The sequence below is a fragment of the Aotus nancymaae genome, unplaced genomic scaffold, assembly GCF_030222135.1.
Source record: "Aotus nancymaae isolate 86718 unplaced genomic scaffold, 86718_ANA_hifiasm-v0.15.2.pri h1tg000006l, whole genome shotgun sequence".
Classification (NCBI taxonomy): Eukaryota; Metazoa; Chordata; class Mammalia; order Primates; family Aotidae; genus Aotus; species Aotus nancymaae.
In genome coordinates, this window is record NW_026988417.1 from 50,195,663 (window position 1) to 50,211,096 (window position 15,434).

General features: G+C 38.1%; 1 protein-coding gene across 8 annotated transcripts in view; it reads left to right on the forward strand.

Annotated features, from left to right (window-relative positions):
* The window catches only part of KIT (KIT proto-oncogene, receptor tyrosine kinase), an 82,438-nt gene that overhangs the window by 38,961 nt on the left and 28,043 nt on the right, over positions 1–15,434 (forward strand). For 4 of the 8 annotated variants that reach the window (XM_021670366.2, XM_012441166.3, XM_012441167.3 and 1 more), the window contains exons 4-7: positions 1,003–1,139; positions 5,156–5,327; positions 10,247–10,436; positions 12,523–12,638. In XM_021670366.2, the coding sequence (XP_021526041.2) occupies positions 1,003–1,139; positions 5,156–5,327; positions 10,247–10,436; positions 12,523–12,638 (615 nt within the window). The remainder of the gene's footprint in view (positions 1–1,002; positions 1,140–5,155; positions 5,328–10,246; positions 10,437–12,522; positions 12,639–15,434) is intronic. The other 4 variants (XM_012441165.2, XM_064367205.1, XM_012441168.2 and 1 more) reach the window with 1 other exon arrangement.

Below are 15,434 nucleotides of genomic sequence, written 5' to 3' on the forward strand. Positions count from 1 at the left end.
GAAAACTTCTCTTCTCGTTGGTCTACCTTAGTGTGGTCAATCAGGGAGCTGGCTCTTCATAGTTCCCCAGCTTCAAAAAATGTCATCTGCTTGTGAGTTTATTTCATGGTCCCGACCCCATGTGGAGGTTCCATGACTGCCTCTAATAGAGATTCTGCCACAGATTGGCACTTAGACTGGACTGACTTAGGTCAGCCCAAAGTTTCATAATTGCATCAAGTATTCCTTCCAAGAGAAACCCTTTGGGAAGCTTGAATTACATTGGTTGAAAAGATTAGCATGCAGATTATTCATTCTTTGATTTACTATTGACATATGAATTGGCTTTCTCTTCCACTGATTAATTGTAATACATTCTTAAACTGTTTGAGATCTGAGAAGGAAAATTCCAGTTGACAGTGGAACTTGTTACTATTGTGACATTTTGTAGAATATTTTGTTAGCTGGAGGATAATCTAGGTTTTAAATCTCAGATCATCTAATTCAACACCAGTTGACATGCAGTTATTGAGTATAGTTTTTATTAAGGCTTTTGAAAAAATATACTTATTGAACTTAAGGAAAGTTTGATTATTTAAAACCTGGGGTTTCCAGAAGTAAGCAAGGTAGGATTTACATGGGAAAGATGCCTGTTTGCTTAAAAGAATATAAGTAGTTGTCCTCATGACACCATCAAGGTTGTCTGAAGTAAAGATTAAAGCAGCTTCCCTGTGCTGGGGCTTCTACTTGGTTTTGAAAAAGCATTTTCCAGAAGCATTATAATCTCACAGTGGGCATATCTGCCTTTTTCACTCAATATTAATGAATATACTTGAAGGATGCGTGATTTAATTGCTGATACCTTCAGATATGCAAGTAGTACAGATAGGTTACCACCATGCTTTGTATTTTATTTAAAAGATGACGAAGTAAGCTGTGCACATTTGAGGAGAAATGGTAAATCAAAATTTCGTGCTGTATTACAACGAATTATTTGAGGAGCCACATTTCTTTTCATTCTAGCCTTCAAAGCTGTGCCTGTTGTGTCTGTGTCCAAAGCAAGCTATCTTCTTAGGGAAGGGGAAGAATTCACAGTGACGTGCACAATAAAAGATGTGTCTAGTTCTGTGTACTCATCATGGAAAAAAGAAAACAGTCCGGTGAGTGAATCACTTCATTCTTTTTTCTCAGTGTATTGTTCCGTCTCTGTGGGAGATAAGGTTTCTCTTTAAGAAGAGTCTGTCCTGGAGCTGCCTTAGCTGCTGAGTGTGTCAGAGGTGGATTGTCTGGGAACACGTTGGGATTGTATATTTCCCCCTTTCATACCTCCACATGGAGATGCATGCATTTATTCTTAGTAACAAATAAATTTCATTTTATACATTTATTTTGAGAAACTTGAAGAGAGAACTTCAGATTCGTGTGATTACTTCATGCTGTTTCTTTGAAAAACTTTGTTAGGGTCTTAAAAAACATGGTTAACTGCATGAACAGTTTGATTAAAACTATTATTGATACTGTTTAGGCCAGACTATTTAAAATAGAGAAAAGAGCTGCCAGTTTTTTTCCTTCCATGTTTAAAAAAAATAGACAGTCTCAGGTATTCACCAGAAAGCCCTTCCCTAGCCCACAAATTGGCCTTTCCATTTGAAGATGGGTTTCTTTTTGTAAGGATCTGATTTCCTCCTCTGAGGCTGATTACCTGAGATTAAGTTGCTAATGGTTTTCTATTTGTTTTAGTCACTATTAATAAAATCGTTATCTTTAATCTGAAACATTTGGGCATGTTTGCATTCTCATTCATTTAACAAATGCATATTCAGTGCCTATTATACCTCAGATATTGAGTTAGGTGTATCTTAAAATTAAATAAGTTTTAGCTAGTTATATTTGAAGTTTTCTCTAAATGCTCATAGAGTTTTTACACTGCTGTCTTAATATCCAAATATTTTGCTTTAAATTTCCCATTGACCAAGTTTTCAGTAATTTTTGTTTGAGTAATCTTGGCCATCTAGTTAATTAGCTAACACAGTGGTTTTTATTCATTACATATGTATGCATTACATTGGAAAAAATAAATACTGTATTTTCCTTCTCTTCCTCTTCCCCTTCCTCCTCCTCATGCCCTATATTCAACATTGACAATTTTATGCCTGTTTAAAAAATTCTTTGCTAAACAAATAACCATGGTATTTCCCATAATGCAGAGACATTGTGATGATATTCATGTAAACCTGTGATGGATGATATCTTGCTAAATGGAGCTGCCATTGACTGGGAGAATGGATTGTACCGTAGACTTATTCTTTCAAACCAATGACTCAGAGAAACCTTTTAGTTTTTGTATTATATAATGTAATAAAAACAATAGTTTATGCATGGATTTTTGGCTAACCTTACAGAATACAATCCCATATTAATTGGCTTTCTATAATCCTTTATTTCACATGAGAGAACAATTTTGACTGGGTGTGCATTTGAGCTTCTGTATAACTTGAAAATTGCCCTTTTTGAGATGAGAAATTAAATTGCCCCAGGCAGTTTCATTCTGAACTATTTTTCCCAGGAGCCCTGCATGCCATTCCCAATTAATCCATTGGTGCTGGTAGATAAGCCTTCAGTGTTAGGAGCTCTTTGGGGAAATCCCAGTGTGCACCTCCAAGGGTTAAGGAAAACCAAATCACGTGCAAACAGTATGTAATGTGTGACTTGCAGATGGAGCTCATGGCTCTCTGCCAAGGTTCATCCATGAATCTTTTATTGATATCTTTTGGCTTAATTTGGAATACTGTTAGCACTATCAAATTATTCAAAAAATCCATAATATTTGATTCTGACCCTTTGGAATAGGTTTAACACACAACATAATTTAAGATAAAATGATTTTGTAGTGTTGCAATTGTTTAAGCGCAAGAGAGTCTTGAAGTTTGTTCAGTACTGTTAATCTTGGTTAGCTTTCTTAATGCCTCTAAACCCTCATATTTTTACTTGCTTGTAATCAGAATGTTTGGCAGTATCCTAAATTTTGGTCTTTGGGTTTGGACATTCATGCTGCATCTCTTAAGACCACACTATTCCTTTGGGCCCTCACAAGTTCAGTGTTCCTATTTGAGCTCTATTGTGGACTCTTAGGCTCTTGAAAGAACTAGAGGGAAGATATCCTAAATTGAGACTTTGGTGTTATCTGTCTGGTGTCACTCTGCTTTGTAGAGAAGTCTGTGAAACTATGGACTAGGAAAAGCCAGTTTGAAAATGTCGCTTCACCTTGCTCTTACATCTTCTTGACAATTGATCTTATGCTGTGAAATGGTAGATTTCTGCCAATTATTAGAAGACTGTCTTAGAAGGGGGTAGTAGCAGACCTACAAAGTGTTCCAAACTACAAGCCTTTAAAAACAGTTTCGTTCCCATATATCCTTTTAGAAACAAAAGCTAAGACTAGTGATGTTCTTGACTTACCTAAGATCTCACAGTTAACAGCAAAACAGGTTTCTGTTCTTTTTAGTTTGCAACATTCAACTTCAGTCAACTTTTATGTGTGCTTACTTTAAAAAAATTTCTAAAACTATAATAACATTAAAAAATAGGTACAATCCCACTATCATATAATAACATAAAAAATAGGTATAATCCCATTACACAACATTGCTATCATAGACAGCAATGTTGTGTAATAGAAATACATGAACCTTACATGTAATTTTACGTTTTCTAGTAGGCACATTACAAAAAATGAAGGTAAAATAGATTTTAATAATATATTGTATTTGACCCAATGTATCTACAATATTATTTCATAATGTAATGAAACATGAAAATTACTAATGAGATGTTTTACATTTCTTTTAATACTAAGTCTTGAAAATCCAGGACATATTTTCTATTTATAGCACAACTTATTTTGGACTACCAGATTTTAAATGCTCAGTAGTCCCAAGTGTCTACTTATAAATGCTATATAGTCTGCATTTTTTCATATTTCTTTTCTCTTTTCCCCATGCATATGTATTATCACATGATTGCAGTTTTAAGGTACATTCAATTTATGCTTTTTAAGTAGTGTAAACACCTCTCTTACAGTCATAATGCTATACTTGGCATACGTTTAGGTCGTTTCTGAATTTTCAGTGAAACCAACATGTTGGAGCTTTTATTTTCTGTTGAGCAATTTTCTTGAGTTAAATTTGCTGGGGTTGATCAGAGGGTATGAACATCCTGGCAAGCTCCTCTTCCAGAAGGATTTTTCTGATTTATAATACTGTTAGATATTTAACTCTGTAAGGTTTACTATAGCCTCGCCAAGGAATCAACCTTGATCTCATTTCACATCAGTATCAGCTCCTTTTACTTTACTTAGTTGTTTTTCCCCCATTGTAATAGGAATGTGTGTACATTACAGAAAATTTGGAAGATGTAGAAAACTATATTCAACTCTCTTTAATCTTTTCAGAAAGCTGCTGTAGTTTATGTTACAGTTTTTCCCATGACGTTTTAAACACAAGAAATCTCTCCATGTCTTGTCTGCAGACAAATAATGAGATGGTGATATCACAAGGGTAAATTAACAACCTTTTCTTTTCAGCTCATGCTGAAATAATTTGGGCCTTGTTCTTAGATGTCTAGTATACCTTGGAACACCCTTCAGTGGTTCACAAGATTCTGCTGGGTGAGAACTACAGGATGAGTTTCCAAGTTGTTGACATTGTGATTCTGTTTTCATTCCTGCAAATAATAAATTTTAATAAAATAGAACATTATTATTAGTAATGTGTTGTCTCTCAGTCATTGGAACATAGAATAGAAAAAGATATAACAGAACATGACATAAATATGCTGACTCATTTTACAAAATATCAGTATCCCATACTATTTCATATATAGCAACTTTTAAATTTTCGCATTGCACAGAATTTGGAATTATACATACTAGGGTTAAGAAATGAATTTTCCTTTTTTTTCCCAATCATTAATAATGACTGTCTTTCAATATAATCCTGTAATATGAAGTGTTCCAATGACAGACTTGTCATGGTGCTTTATTATTCTTACTTAAGTAGTGTATAATGAAAGCTAATATGGAGAAGTTAATTGCTGCTATTTTTAATTTATCTAGGAAAGATTCTGAATATAAATTATATGGTAATCTTTATTTTTTTTTCTCCTTTTCTGAAACCAGCAGACTAAACTACAGGAGAAATATAATAGCTGGCATCAGGGTGACTTCAATTATGAACGTCAGGCAACGCTGACTATCAGTTCAGTGAGAGTTAATGATTCTGGAGTGTTCATGTGTTATGCCAGTAATACTTTTGGATCAGCAAATGTCACAACAACCTTGGAAGTAGTAGGTAAATACCTCTATGGGAATGTTTAAATTACTGCAGTAGTGAAAGAAGAAATTACTAGATAGTTTCCTTTTTATGTAAATGGAATGTTGAACAGATTCTTAGAATTTTGTTATCACTGAATGAATGAATGAAAATTATCATTGTAGCCTCTTGCAACTGAAAGCTCAAAACCAAATGCTACCAGTTTAGTAGAGGAAAGTTGAAAGCTGTTACTAAAATTGTTCAAACCTGTTACTCTCTGTGCACCCCACCCTCCTTTCCCCACCAAACAAACAAAACATAAGTTGAGATTTTTTAAAAATGCTAGTGCTTGCTGAATTACTTGAGTTTGGAAATGGATGTAGAATTTCTCAAGGAGCACAAATGCTTAGAGCCTAAAGTATTTCTCTGAAACTTTTGGTAGAGGTTCTGCCTCTTGGTTTGTTGTTTTGCCACTCATCAGCTCTAGTTCCTTGCAGTAAGGACTGAATTGGACTTTTCCTCCCTAGTATGCCCTACCTCCTTATCTCACCTATTCTCTAAGCATAAAGATGATAGCATAAACCTTCAAGAAGGAGTGCCATTGGGGCACAGGTCATTGGTTCTACAAAGCATAAACAACAACATGGTAATCTGTCTTCTAACCCCATCATATCTGGGATGCACAATTAGTTCAGTTTTATCTTTTTTTTTTTTTTTTTGGACACAGAGTCTCACTCTGTCGCCCAGGCTGGAGTGCAATGGAGTGATCTTGGCTCACTGCAACCTCTACCTTCTAGGTTCAAGCGATTCTCCTGCCTCAGCCTCCTGAGTAGCTGAGATTATAGGCGCCCACCACGACACCTGGCTAAATTTCATATTTTTAGTAAAGACAGGGTTTTGCCACATTGGTCAGGCTGGTGTCCAACTCCTGACCTCATGATCCGCCCACCTCAGCCTCCCAAAATGCTGGGATTACAGGTGTGAGCCACCGTGCCCAGCCTTTATCTTCTCTATTCTAGCAATTTCACTAAGTATTTATTTTCCAAGCATATGTTTAAAGAGAGCAGAGCATAGTGAGTTTCTTCATGCTTTTGATTTACTGAGAACAATTATTTTAAAATTACTTTGTTTATACCTTTTTTGTCTTTTGAGTATTGTTTGAATTAAATCTATTTTCCTGTCTTTTTAGTGCAACCATATTCCTAGTGTGTGACTTTTTATTAAATACTTCTAGGGTGGCAAAATTTTTTATCAAGAACAATAATAAAGTGATGCAGTATTTTTTTTCATATCTCTTTCCCTGCCTCACCAAATTTCTTCAATAATTTATGTGGCAGTGTTAAAGCTTTGTGATTATCCCACAATAATCTCATAAAATTTTGGTGTTTCTGCCCATGTTATAATGGAAAGTTTCTCCCCAGACCGAACATGGGAAAGATACTTTACTTGCAATTATAGTCAGCACACAGAAAGTGTACCACTTTGTTCCTAAACATGATTGTGAACCATTTATTAATTTGAATAGAAGGCTATGCTTTTAAAGTATTAAACTCCATAAGCACTAATTTGCTAAGTTGATTAGGGAGCATGTTGATATATCAGCTTCAGCTCCAGAAAGCAATTAGTAAGGATGTTTTCAGAACGTTGTTGTATGTAATCGGATTTTTAAAATCCATTCATCAGTTTCCAAGAATTATCACTCTATGACTGGAAGGACTTGTGGCTGTGAAACCTGAATCTCGTTTTGTATTGTTTTGAGAATGGGCTGGGGTGGAACAGGAACAGGAGCAGACAAAGAGAAAAGTAATCTTTAGTGGCTGGGAGGAGGATTTGGATCCATCGTGGAGTGATGGAGAGAACAAGGCTTTGGGATCACGCTTTTTTAAATAATTTTTTTAATTTTATATTTTTAAGGTACACAACATGATGTTATGGGGTACATTCAGATAGTAAAAAGATTACTGTAGTGAAGCAAATTAGTGTATTGATCCTCTCACAAAGTTACCCTTTGTTTCTGGTTTTGTGATGAGAGCCGCTAACATTTTACCTGGTTTTGAATTGGGGTCTTTGATGCTTAAGTTTCTAATGCACCCCACTTTAACTTTGCCTGCACTTTGTTTTCTGAGAAACACAGCCTCTAACTCCCAAAACTGTGGAAAGGAGAAAAGGCCATGGGTTTTTTTTTTTTTTTTTTTGAGATGGAGTCTCACTTTGTCATCCAGATTGGAGTGCAGTGGTGGGATCTCAGTTCACTGCAGCCTCTACCTCCCGGGTTCAAGCAGTTGTCCTACCTAAGCTTCCCAAGTAGCTGGAATTACAGGCATGTGCTACCATGCCCCGCTAATTTTTCTGTAATTTTAGAAAAAACAGTGTTTCATCATGTTGGCCAGGTTGGTTTTGAACTCCTGATCTCAAGTGATCCATCCACCTACTTGGCCTCCCAAAGTGCTAGGATTACAGACGTGAACTACCGTGCCTGGCCACATCACCAATTTCTTAATACAGAAATAGTGGGAAAAAAATTATACTTCATGTTATAACAACCTAGGTGGAGTTGATTCTTTATGTTGCAACAAGGTAGGTGGAGTTCTATTAATTCTTACTCTTCATGAATTTGAAGTTCTGTTACACTATAGGACATGAAGCTATATTGAGCAAACTAGACTAGAAAGCTCAGGAGCACTTAAGTATTTTGTATATGGTAAGTGAAAGAGAAATAATTTCAATGCAAATATTGTTGCCTGAAACAATGGAAATAATTGTTGCCTAAAATAAGTAATAATTTTGCATAATTTACTGCTTTTGAATTGGTGACCTTGAGAACCTGAAAATTCAGTGTAGCATTCAGATGAAAGGTTGACTCCCTCAAAATTAACCCAAATTACCTTAAAGAATGACAGAGCGGGAGTATGTTATTTCTGATTCAGTTATTAGAACAAGGAGGTGATTTCCATCTCTTCCCAGCTTTTGTTTGGATTTTTTATTCTCTTCCCCAAAATCCATTTTTTAACTGGTACACTGGGTAGAGGATAGTTGGGCTACATTTTTTATTCTGAATCTCTAGGACACTAAAGAGCAGTACAAACTATAATGACAACCACATGTGGAACTTTAAAATATATTTAACCAGATAGCACCAAAGTTAATGAGTGATAATTTTAAATTTTATAACTAACTTTAAAATTTAAAGAATAAAAAGAAGAATAAAATCAAAACTCTTCCAAATTCTCACTAACTTGATGTAATAATTGTAAAGATTTTGGCATATTGCTTGTATTTTTATGTCTAACAGAATTTGAATTATACGTACAATTTTATTCGTATTCACACTTAAAGTATGTAGCAACTCTAGGATTTGCTGTAGTAAGAAGAGGCCAGCTTTGGCTTCTCACAGACTTGTAGACGTGTGTTTAAATTTAGGTTCTTCTAGTGGCTTTTAAGGCCTTCGTTTTCTTCATCTATAAATTAGAGAGTATAAACTCACCTCTCAGTATTGTCATAAGATTAAATGGGCTGAGCATGGTGGCTGGAGCGGGTAGATCTCTTGAGCCCAGAAGTTTGAAACCAGCCTGGGCAACATGGCAAAACCCCATTTCTACAAAATACAAAAATTAGGTGAGCATGGTAGCACATGCCTGAGTTGCAGCTACTTGGGAGGCTGAGGCAGGAGGATTGCTTGAGCCCAGGAGGTCGAGGCCTTAGTGAGCTGTGGTTGTGCCACTGTGCTCCAGCCTGGGCAACAGAATGACACCCTGTTTCAAAAAAACAAAACAAAAGATTAAGTGTCACAATTATTAAGTAAAATACATGCTTAACTGCTTAAAGCAGTTCTTGGCACATAGTAAGCATTCCTTAAATGGTGGCCATAAAGATAATGTTAGCAGTTACTTTGTTGCTCTCTTTTTTCATGATCTTTTTTATATTATATAACCTTTTCTAAGGGCTCCTTTAACCAGTTCTCTATTTTGCCATTTAAAAAATTATAATAGTGTATAATGTAAATAGTACTTTTTCTTTGGCCTGTAGCTGTCTACCTCATTTTAAGAAGAGTTCTCAAATGGACATTACAAGATTTAATCAAGGAATAGATAATTTTTAAAAAATCTATATTGCTAAATGCTTCCTGAAAGAATTGTGCCAATTTACAGTGTGGAATTCAGTGTGCTACTTTTTACTACACTTGCAAAATTATTGAGTTTAGTTAAAATTAGTTTTGCTATTTTTAGTAAGTGAAAAGTGATGTCTTATTTTAATTACTAGCTTAGCTAAACATTTTTTCCTATATTTTATTCTCTTTTTCCTGTTACATTAATTATTTTACTATATGGACATTTAAAAACATTTATGGATTTATGATTTTTTTTCCTTCTGTTCCTTCTAAAAAGGCTAGAAAACTGCCCATTCTGTAGAAGTTTCATGGGAGTCAATTCTGTTGTTTAGTTAAAAATACCATTTTGTTGTTAAAATGCTCTTTGATTTATCTGTGATATATGATAAGAGCTAAGATTATTTTTCTTCAAATACTAAAGGATATTCTTTGAACATTTTTATTCAACATTAGGACTCTCTTTTTTTCCCCTTAATTTATGATACCTTATATATACAATTAAGTTGGTTCTGGGTGTGAACTCACTGCTTATTCCAGATACTTTTTAACCTAATAAACATCAAGACTAGTAGATTTAGACTTTTAAGATGGTGATAGATCTTTAAGAGAATTGCTTAAGAAACAGAGGTGGGAGAATCAGTATTTCAAATGTGTATCCTTTTTTGCTTGTGACAGTGATTCTACAAGAGCAAAATAAAATGAAAAATGGCTAAGTAAAATTCTCTTCCTTATTGCCAATTAATACTGGAAATCAATCATTTATCTTTGTCATTCCAAGATGAAGTTGTGGGTTTTTTTGTCCAATAGTTATAGATAATGGTTTCTTTCTGTCTTATTTCATTCTCATTAGATAAAGGATTCATTAATATCTTCCCCATGATAAACACTACAGTATTTGTAAATGATGGAGAAAATGTAGATTTGGTTGTTGAATATGAGGCATTCCCCAAACCTGAACACCAGCAGTGGATCTATATGAACAGAACCTTCACTGATAAATGGGAAGATTATCCCAAGTCTGAGAACGAAAGTAATATCAGGTAAGAAGCGGATCTGGCCCTGGGGGAGGATTACACATTACCCCCTTTTCCACTGGGCTTAATCAGATCCTATTTCTGTAACCCATAAATGCACGAGAAGATACCTGGTAAAGAAGAAAGTCTGGGGCTGCCTCGTATGTCTTCATCCTAGTATTCCATTTTGTTATGTTTAGAGCATGCACACTTGCACACACATGCACACACACACCTCTGTGTGTCTCAGTTTTCTCACTTGTAAAATGAGGGGACAGTTCTTAGAGATCTGAGCTTAGCTCAAAGCAGTGAGTGGCATACACAGCAGATCTCTTCAAAGAACGTGGGAAGTTAGTATCTATAATTGTTTCTTAAAGCTCTAAGAAAACTAAGAGTTAGATGGCTTTGGCTCAGGCAGTGAACCCATGTTCTTTTACATTAGACCTCTCATTTGATCCTCAAAACATTATAGTAAAAATAGTAGCAATAGTAGTATTTCGGGTAAGCCATAAGGGCTTTTTTCTGAGGCATGGTTCTAAGTACTTTACACATATTCACCCACTGACCTGAAGCCTTGCAGACCTTGTGGGCAGGCACTCTTCTTTCCCACCATTTTTGTAGAAGAGGAGACAGAGGTACAGAGGGATGAAGTAGTTTGACCAAGACCAAATGGCTAATAAGGGCTAAGTGCCTTGATAGGGCGTTGCTCTATTTTTCCAGTCAGGACTATTGACTGTTAGAAAAATACGGGTGAGAAATGATGGCATCTCGTGCCAAGGACTAAAGGTTGGAAGGAAGACGATAGATTTGGGAGGTCTCCAGCTGTTTGAGAGAGCAGGAGAGATAGGGAGGAGCTGAAGATGCCCTTAGGTTGGGTGGTGAGAGGCCATACCATTCAGGGAGTGGAGGAGGAGGAGCAAGTGTCTGAGGAAAGACAGTGACTTTGGTTTGGGGTTTGTCAGATTTGAGACTGAGTGGGATCTTGAGTGGGATTGTTTGGGTAGGGAGTATCTTAGGTCAAGCACTCTAGAAGCAGAGGCTGAGACAGGGATTCTGAGGCCAGGGACTTATGCAGGGAGAGAGAAACTGACTAGGGAGTAGGGGATGAGGGATGGGAGGGTAAGGAGGCAAGTAAGGACATGGCTCAGATGACCCCAAGCCTTAGTCTTATCCAGCAGCTCTGGGCGGGACTTTTGTACCTCTCTGGCTGTCAGTCACTCACTGGCTGTAGACCTGGCTGGACAGTCAGCTTCTCCCAAGGATCGCCCAAGTGCAATCCTTGGAAGAAGCTGCAGGCAAGGATTTGTGAGCATGAAAGTAGCTTTGTAGAGGAGACATGGAACAGAGGAGCCTGCGCTGGTAGTAAAGATGTGAAGGTTGTGAGCCAGCAGCGGGCTGCCCAGGAGTTGCACAGTGCAAGAGTCTGAACACTGCCTGTGGCGAATTGGTGGTGTGGCCATGTGGATCACATGGGTCATGGGCTGCCCAGGATGGCACATGCACGTCAGAGCCCCTGCCAGTAACCCAGACAGGGTTATAGGGTGCTCAGTGTACACAGCTGTATGTGGCAGCCCTGCAGGAAGTCAGAAGCTCTAGAGGCAAATACTGCCAGGAGCACTGAGGAGAAGTCTCAGGGTGGAGGAAAACCAGGAGATGGGGGTGTTGCAAGAAGGAAGGTGAACAGCGTGGGCCTCTCAGAGGTTCCCAAAGTATCTGCGTGAGGGCAGTGAGCATGTGCGTGCAGGGTGGGTGAGTTCAGGGCACTGTGGAGAGCAGGCTTCAGCAGCACCACGGGCAGGGGAGGAAGTGGTATGGGGACAGCCCCTGGGTGGGGGATGGCATGGGAAGGTAGGGGCCAATGGAGAGGCTGCAGCCTCTGTGAGGTCGCCTTTGTGCTTAACCTTTCCCCGCTCTGTGTTCTCACACAACAGGCATCTGCCCCAGATGGGAATATGTGTGCACACGTGTATGTATTTGTTAATGTGGATTTTGCTAATAATGAAATTAGTTATATTTTTTTCTCAAACAGGCATAGATTTTCAGGTAGAAACTGAAAAAGACATGTCTTCCAAGGCAGACTATCCACAGGCAATTAATTGTCTTTTCTTTGTAGATATGTAAGTGAACTTCATCTAACCAGATTAAAAGACACTGAAGGAGGCACTTACACATTCCTGGTGTCCAATTCTGATGTCAGTGCTTCCATAGCATTTACTGTTTATGTGAATAGTAAGTAACACGATGGGTTTCTTATCTTTTAATTTTTTAATTCTTTTTAAGTTGTGGCTCGTGTTTGTAACAACTGCAAGAACTGAACTCATGTACTGTGTAAATAACGTTTCATGATAACCTTGACCTTCACAGACCTTGTGGTTTGGTGGTTAGAGTGTGTCAAGCCAGTTCCTTGTCCTACATTTCACTGACCACATGACCTTGTAGAAATTGTTCAAATTCTGCGTGCTGTTTGAAGTAAACAGAGGAGCCATAGGAGTTGAAAATAAGTTGTTTGAGGGAAATTGTATTGTTAGTGATTGCTGAAATGGAGAGCTAGTGGTTGAATAGGAGCTGAATTACTGCATTAGGTAGGAAAGAGAAGCTGTCAAGCCCTGATGTGCTGTCTCTGTTACAGTGCCGTCTCTTTTGAGGCTGTGATATAATTTGTGTTGAGATTGTTCTTCCACTGAGACGAATGCAATATTGACAGGTCCATGGGTCACTACTGAGCACCATGTGGCATGTGGGAGAAGGTAGCAGATGGTTTAGAATGGGAGATGGCCATGGCCATGGGCACCTGAGCACCTGAATCCTGCACTGCTGGGGTCCCACCCACCCCACTTTTAGAACCCATCACTTCTTAGAGAAATGCCTGCTCCAAAGTTGAGGCCAAGGGAACCTGATCATGAGCTGTAGATTTTGACAAGTGCCGGGCCTCTTCCCGGCTCCACTCTGGGCCCCGTGTGCATTTCCAAGGAAGATGCCTGCCACACCATAACTGCTAGCGCAAGGGAGGCCTTCAAAGACGGAATTCCAAGGGAGTGGCCCAACAAATGACTGTTGAAATTGGCTTTCCTGGGTGTGTGGAGGATGAGGAGACATCTGGAACATTCATAGTGAAGAACTTAGGAGATATGCTGGCCACTTTATGTGTGTTGGGCTATAGGAGGGTTGTGGGAACAAAGGACTGGGGCCAATTCCTGTCTTGAAGGAGCTTACTTTCTGTACGAAGTGATGTGGTTTTGATTTTTTGTTTTTGAGACAGTCTCTCACTGTTGCCAGGATGGAGTGAATTGACATGATCTTGGCTCACTGCCACCTCTGCCTCCTGGGTTCAAGCGATTCTTCTGCCGAAGCCTCCTGAATAGCTGGGACTATAGGCGAGCCATCACGCCTGGCTAATTTTTGTATTTTTAGTAGAGACAGGGTTTCACCATGTTGACCACGATGGTTTTGAACTCCTGACCACAAGTGATCCACCTGCCTTGGCCTCCCAAAGTGCTGGGATTACAGGTGTGAGATGCTGCACCCAGGTAGAAGTTTTGTTTGTTTATTTGTTTGATTTTGAGAAGAACATGTTTTTATTTTCAAATATGTTGACAAACATTTTGAGCCAGGGTCTGGCTCTGTCACCCAGGCTGGAGTGACCATCCATCACTATATCCTTGTACTCCTGGGGTCAAGAGATTTCTTCTGCTTCAGCCTCCCAAGTAGCTGGGAGTACAGGCACGCACCACCACACACAGCTAATTTAAAAAATTTTTTTTTAGAGATGGGAGTCTTGCTTTGTTGCCTAGGCTGGTCTTGAACTCCTGGACTAAAGCAATCCTTCTGCCTTGTCCTCACAAAACGCTGGGATTGCAGGAGTGAGCCACAATGCTCAACCTGTATGAAGTGATTTTATATAATTGTCTCATTTGATGCTGTGGCTCAGCAAAGATGGTAGGGTGGGTGGTGTGAAGCATTTATAAATGAAGAAAAGAAATAGCTGGACAGATTTTTTATTGCTAATCCGGAGTCTTTTGACTATATGAGCATTTCAAAAATTGTGTTTTCTGAGTAAGATATTGATACAAGTTTAGATGAAGTTCACATTCATGTAATTAAACACATGTCTTTATTACTGACCTTCCCAGAATCCTAATATGCTGATGTGACTTTGCCAGAGGTGGCCATGGGATAGGATGTATAGATCCCAAACTTATTTGAACACAGAGCTCTCCCTTTTTAAGGGAAACATGTTAATTATTATCTGAGTCCCTGCAAACAGTTTTGATTACATAGTATTTCACTGGCCCTCAATTAGAGTATCTCTAGATTAATTTCAGTGTGAATCAGAAAATAGTATATAGAGGTTGGACATAGTGGCTCATGCTGTAATCCCAGCACTTTGGGAAGTTGAAGTAGGTGGATCACCTGAGGTCAGGAGTTCAAGACCATTTGTTTCACCTTGGCCAACATGGTGAAACCTCTCCTCTACTAAAAATACAAAAATTAGCCAGGCATGGTGGTGGATGACTGTAATCCCAGCTACTTGGGAGGCTGAGGCAGGAGAATCACTTGAACCTAGAAGGCAGAAGTTGCAGTGAGCTAAGATTGCACCATTTTCCAGCTTGGGCGGCAGAAGGAGACACCGTCTCAAAAAAAAAAAAAAAAGTAATAGTGTATTACACATGGACAAAATTATTGGCTCCTGAAAAGTTTTAATGTTTATGTGATTTAAAAGATGACTGTAGGTAAATCAGTATCCTTGCAAGCATAATATGCATATTGTTTATACAGAATTTTATTGTGGCTGCTCTTGTGTGATGCTTCTCAACCTGTCTATGGTAAAAGATTTTCTTTTCTAAGATTCCCAATTCATTGCGGATCAGTATGTCTTGTAAAGTATAGTAAAAACCAATTACTAGAAAAGTGAAATGAAAAAGAACAGAGATATACAAAATACAAGCTTGGGTTTTTTTATTTTTTAGATTCAATAGATATAAAAATTACTCTCTGTCAAATTGCTCCTCCTCAGCGCTTCTTCTC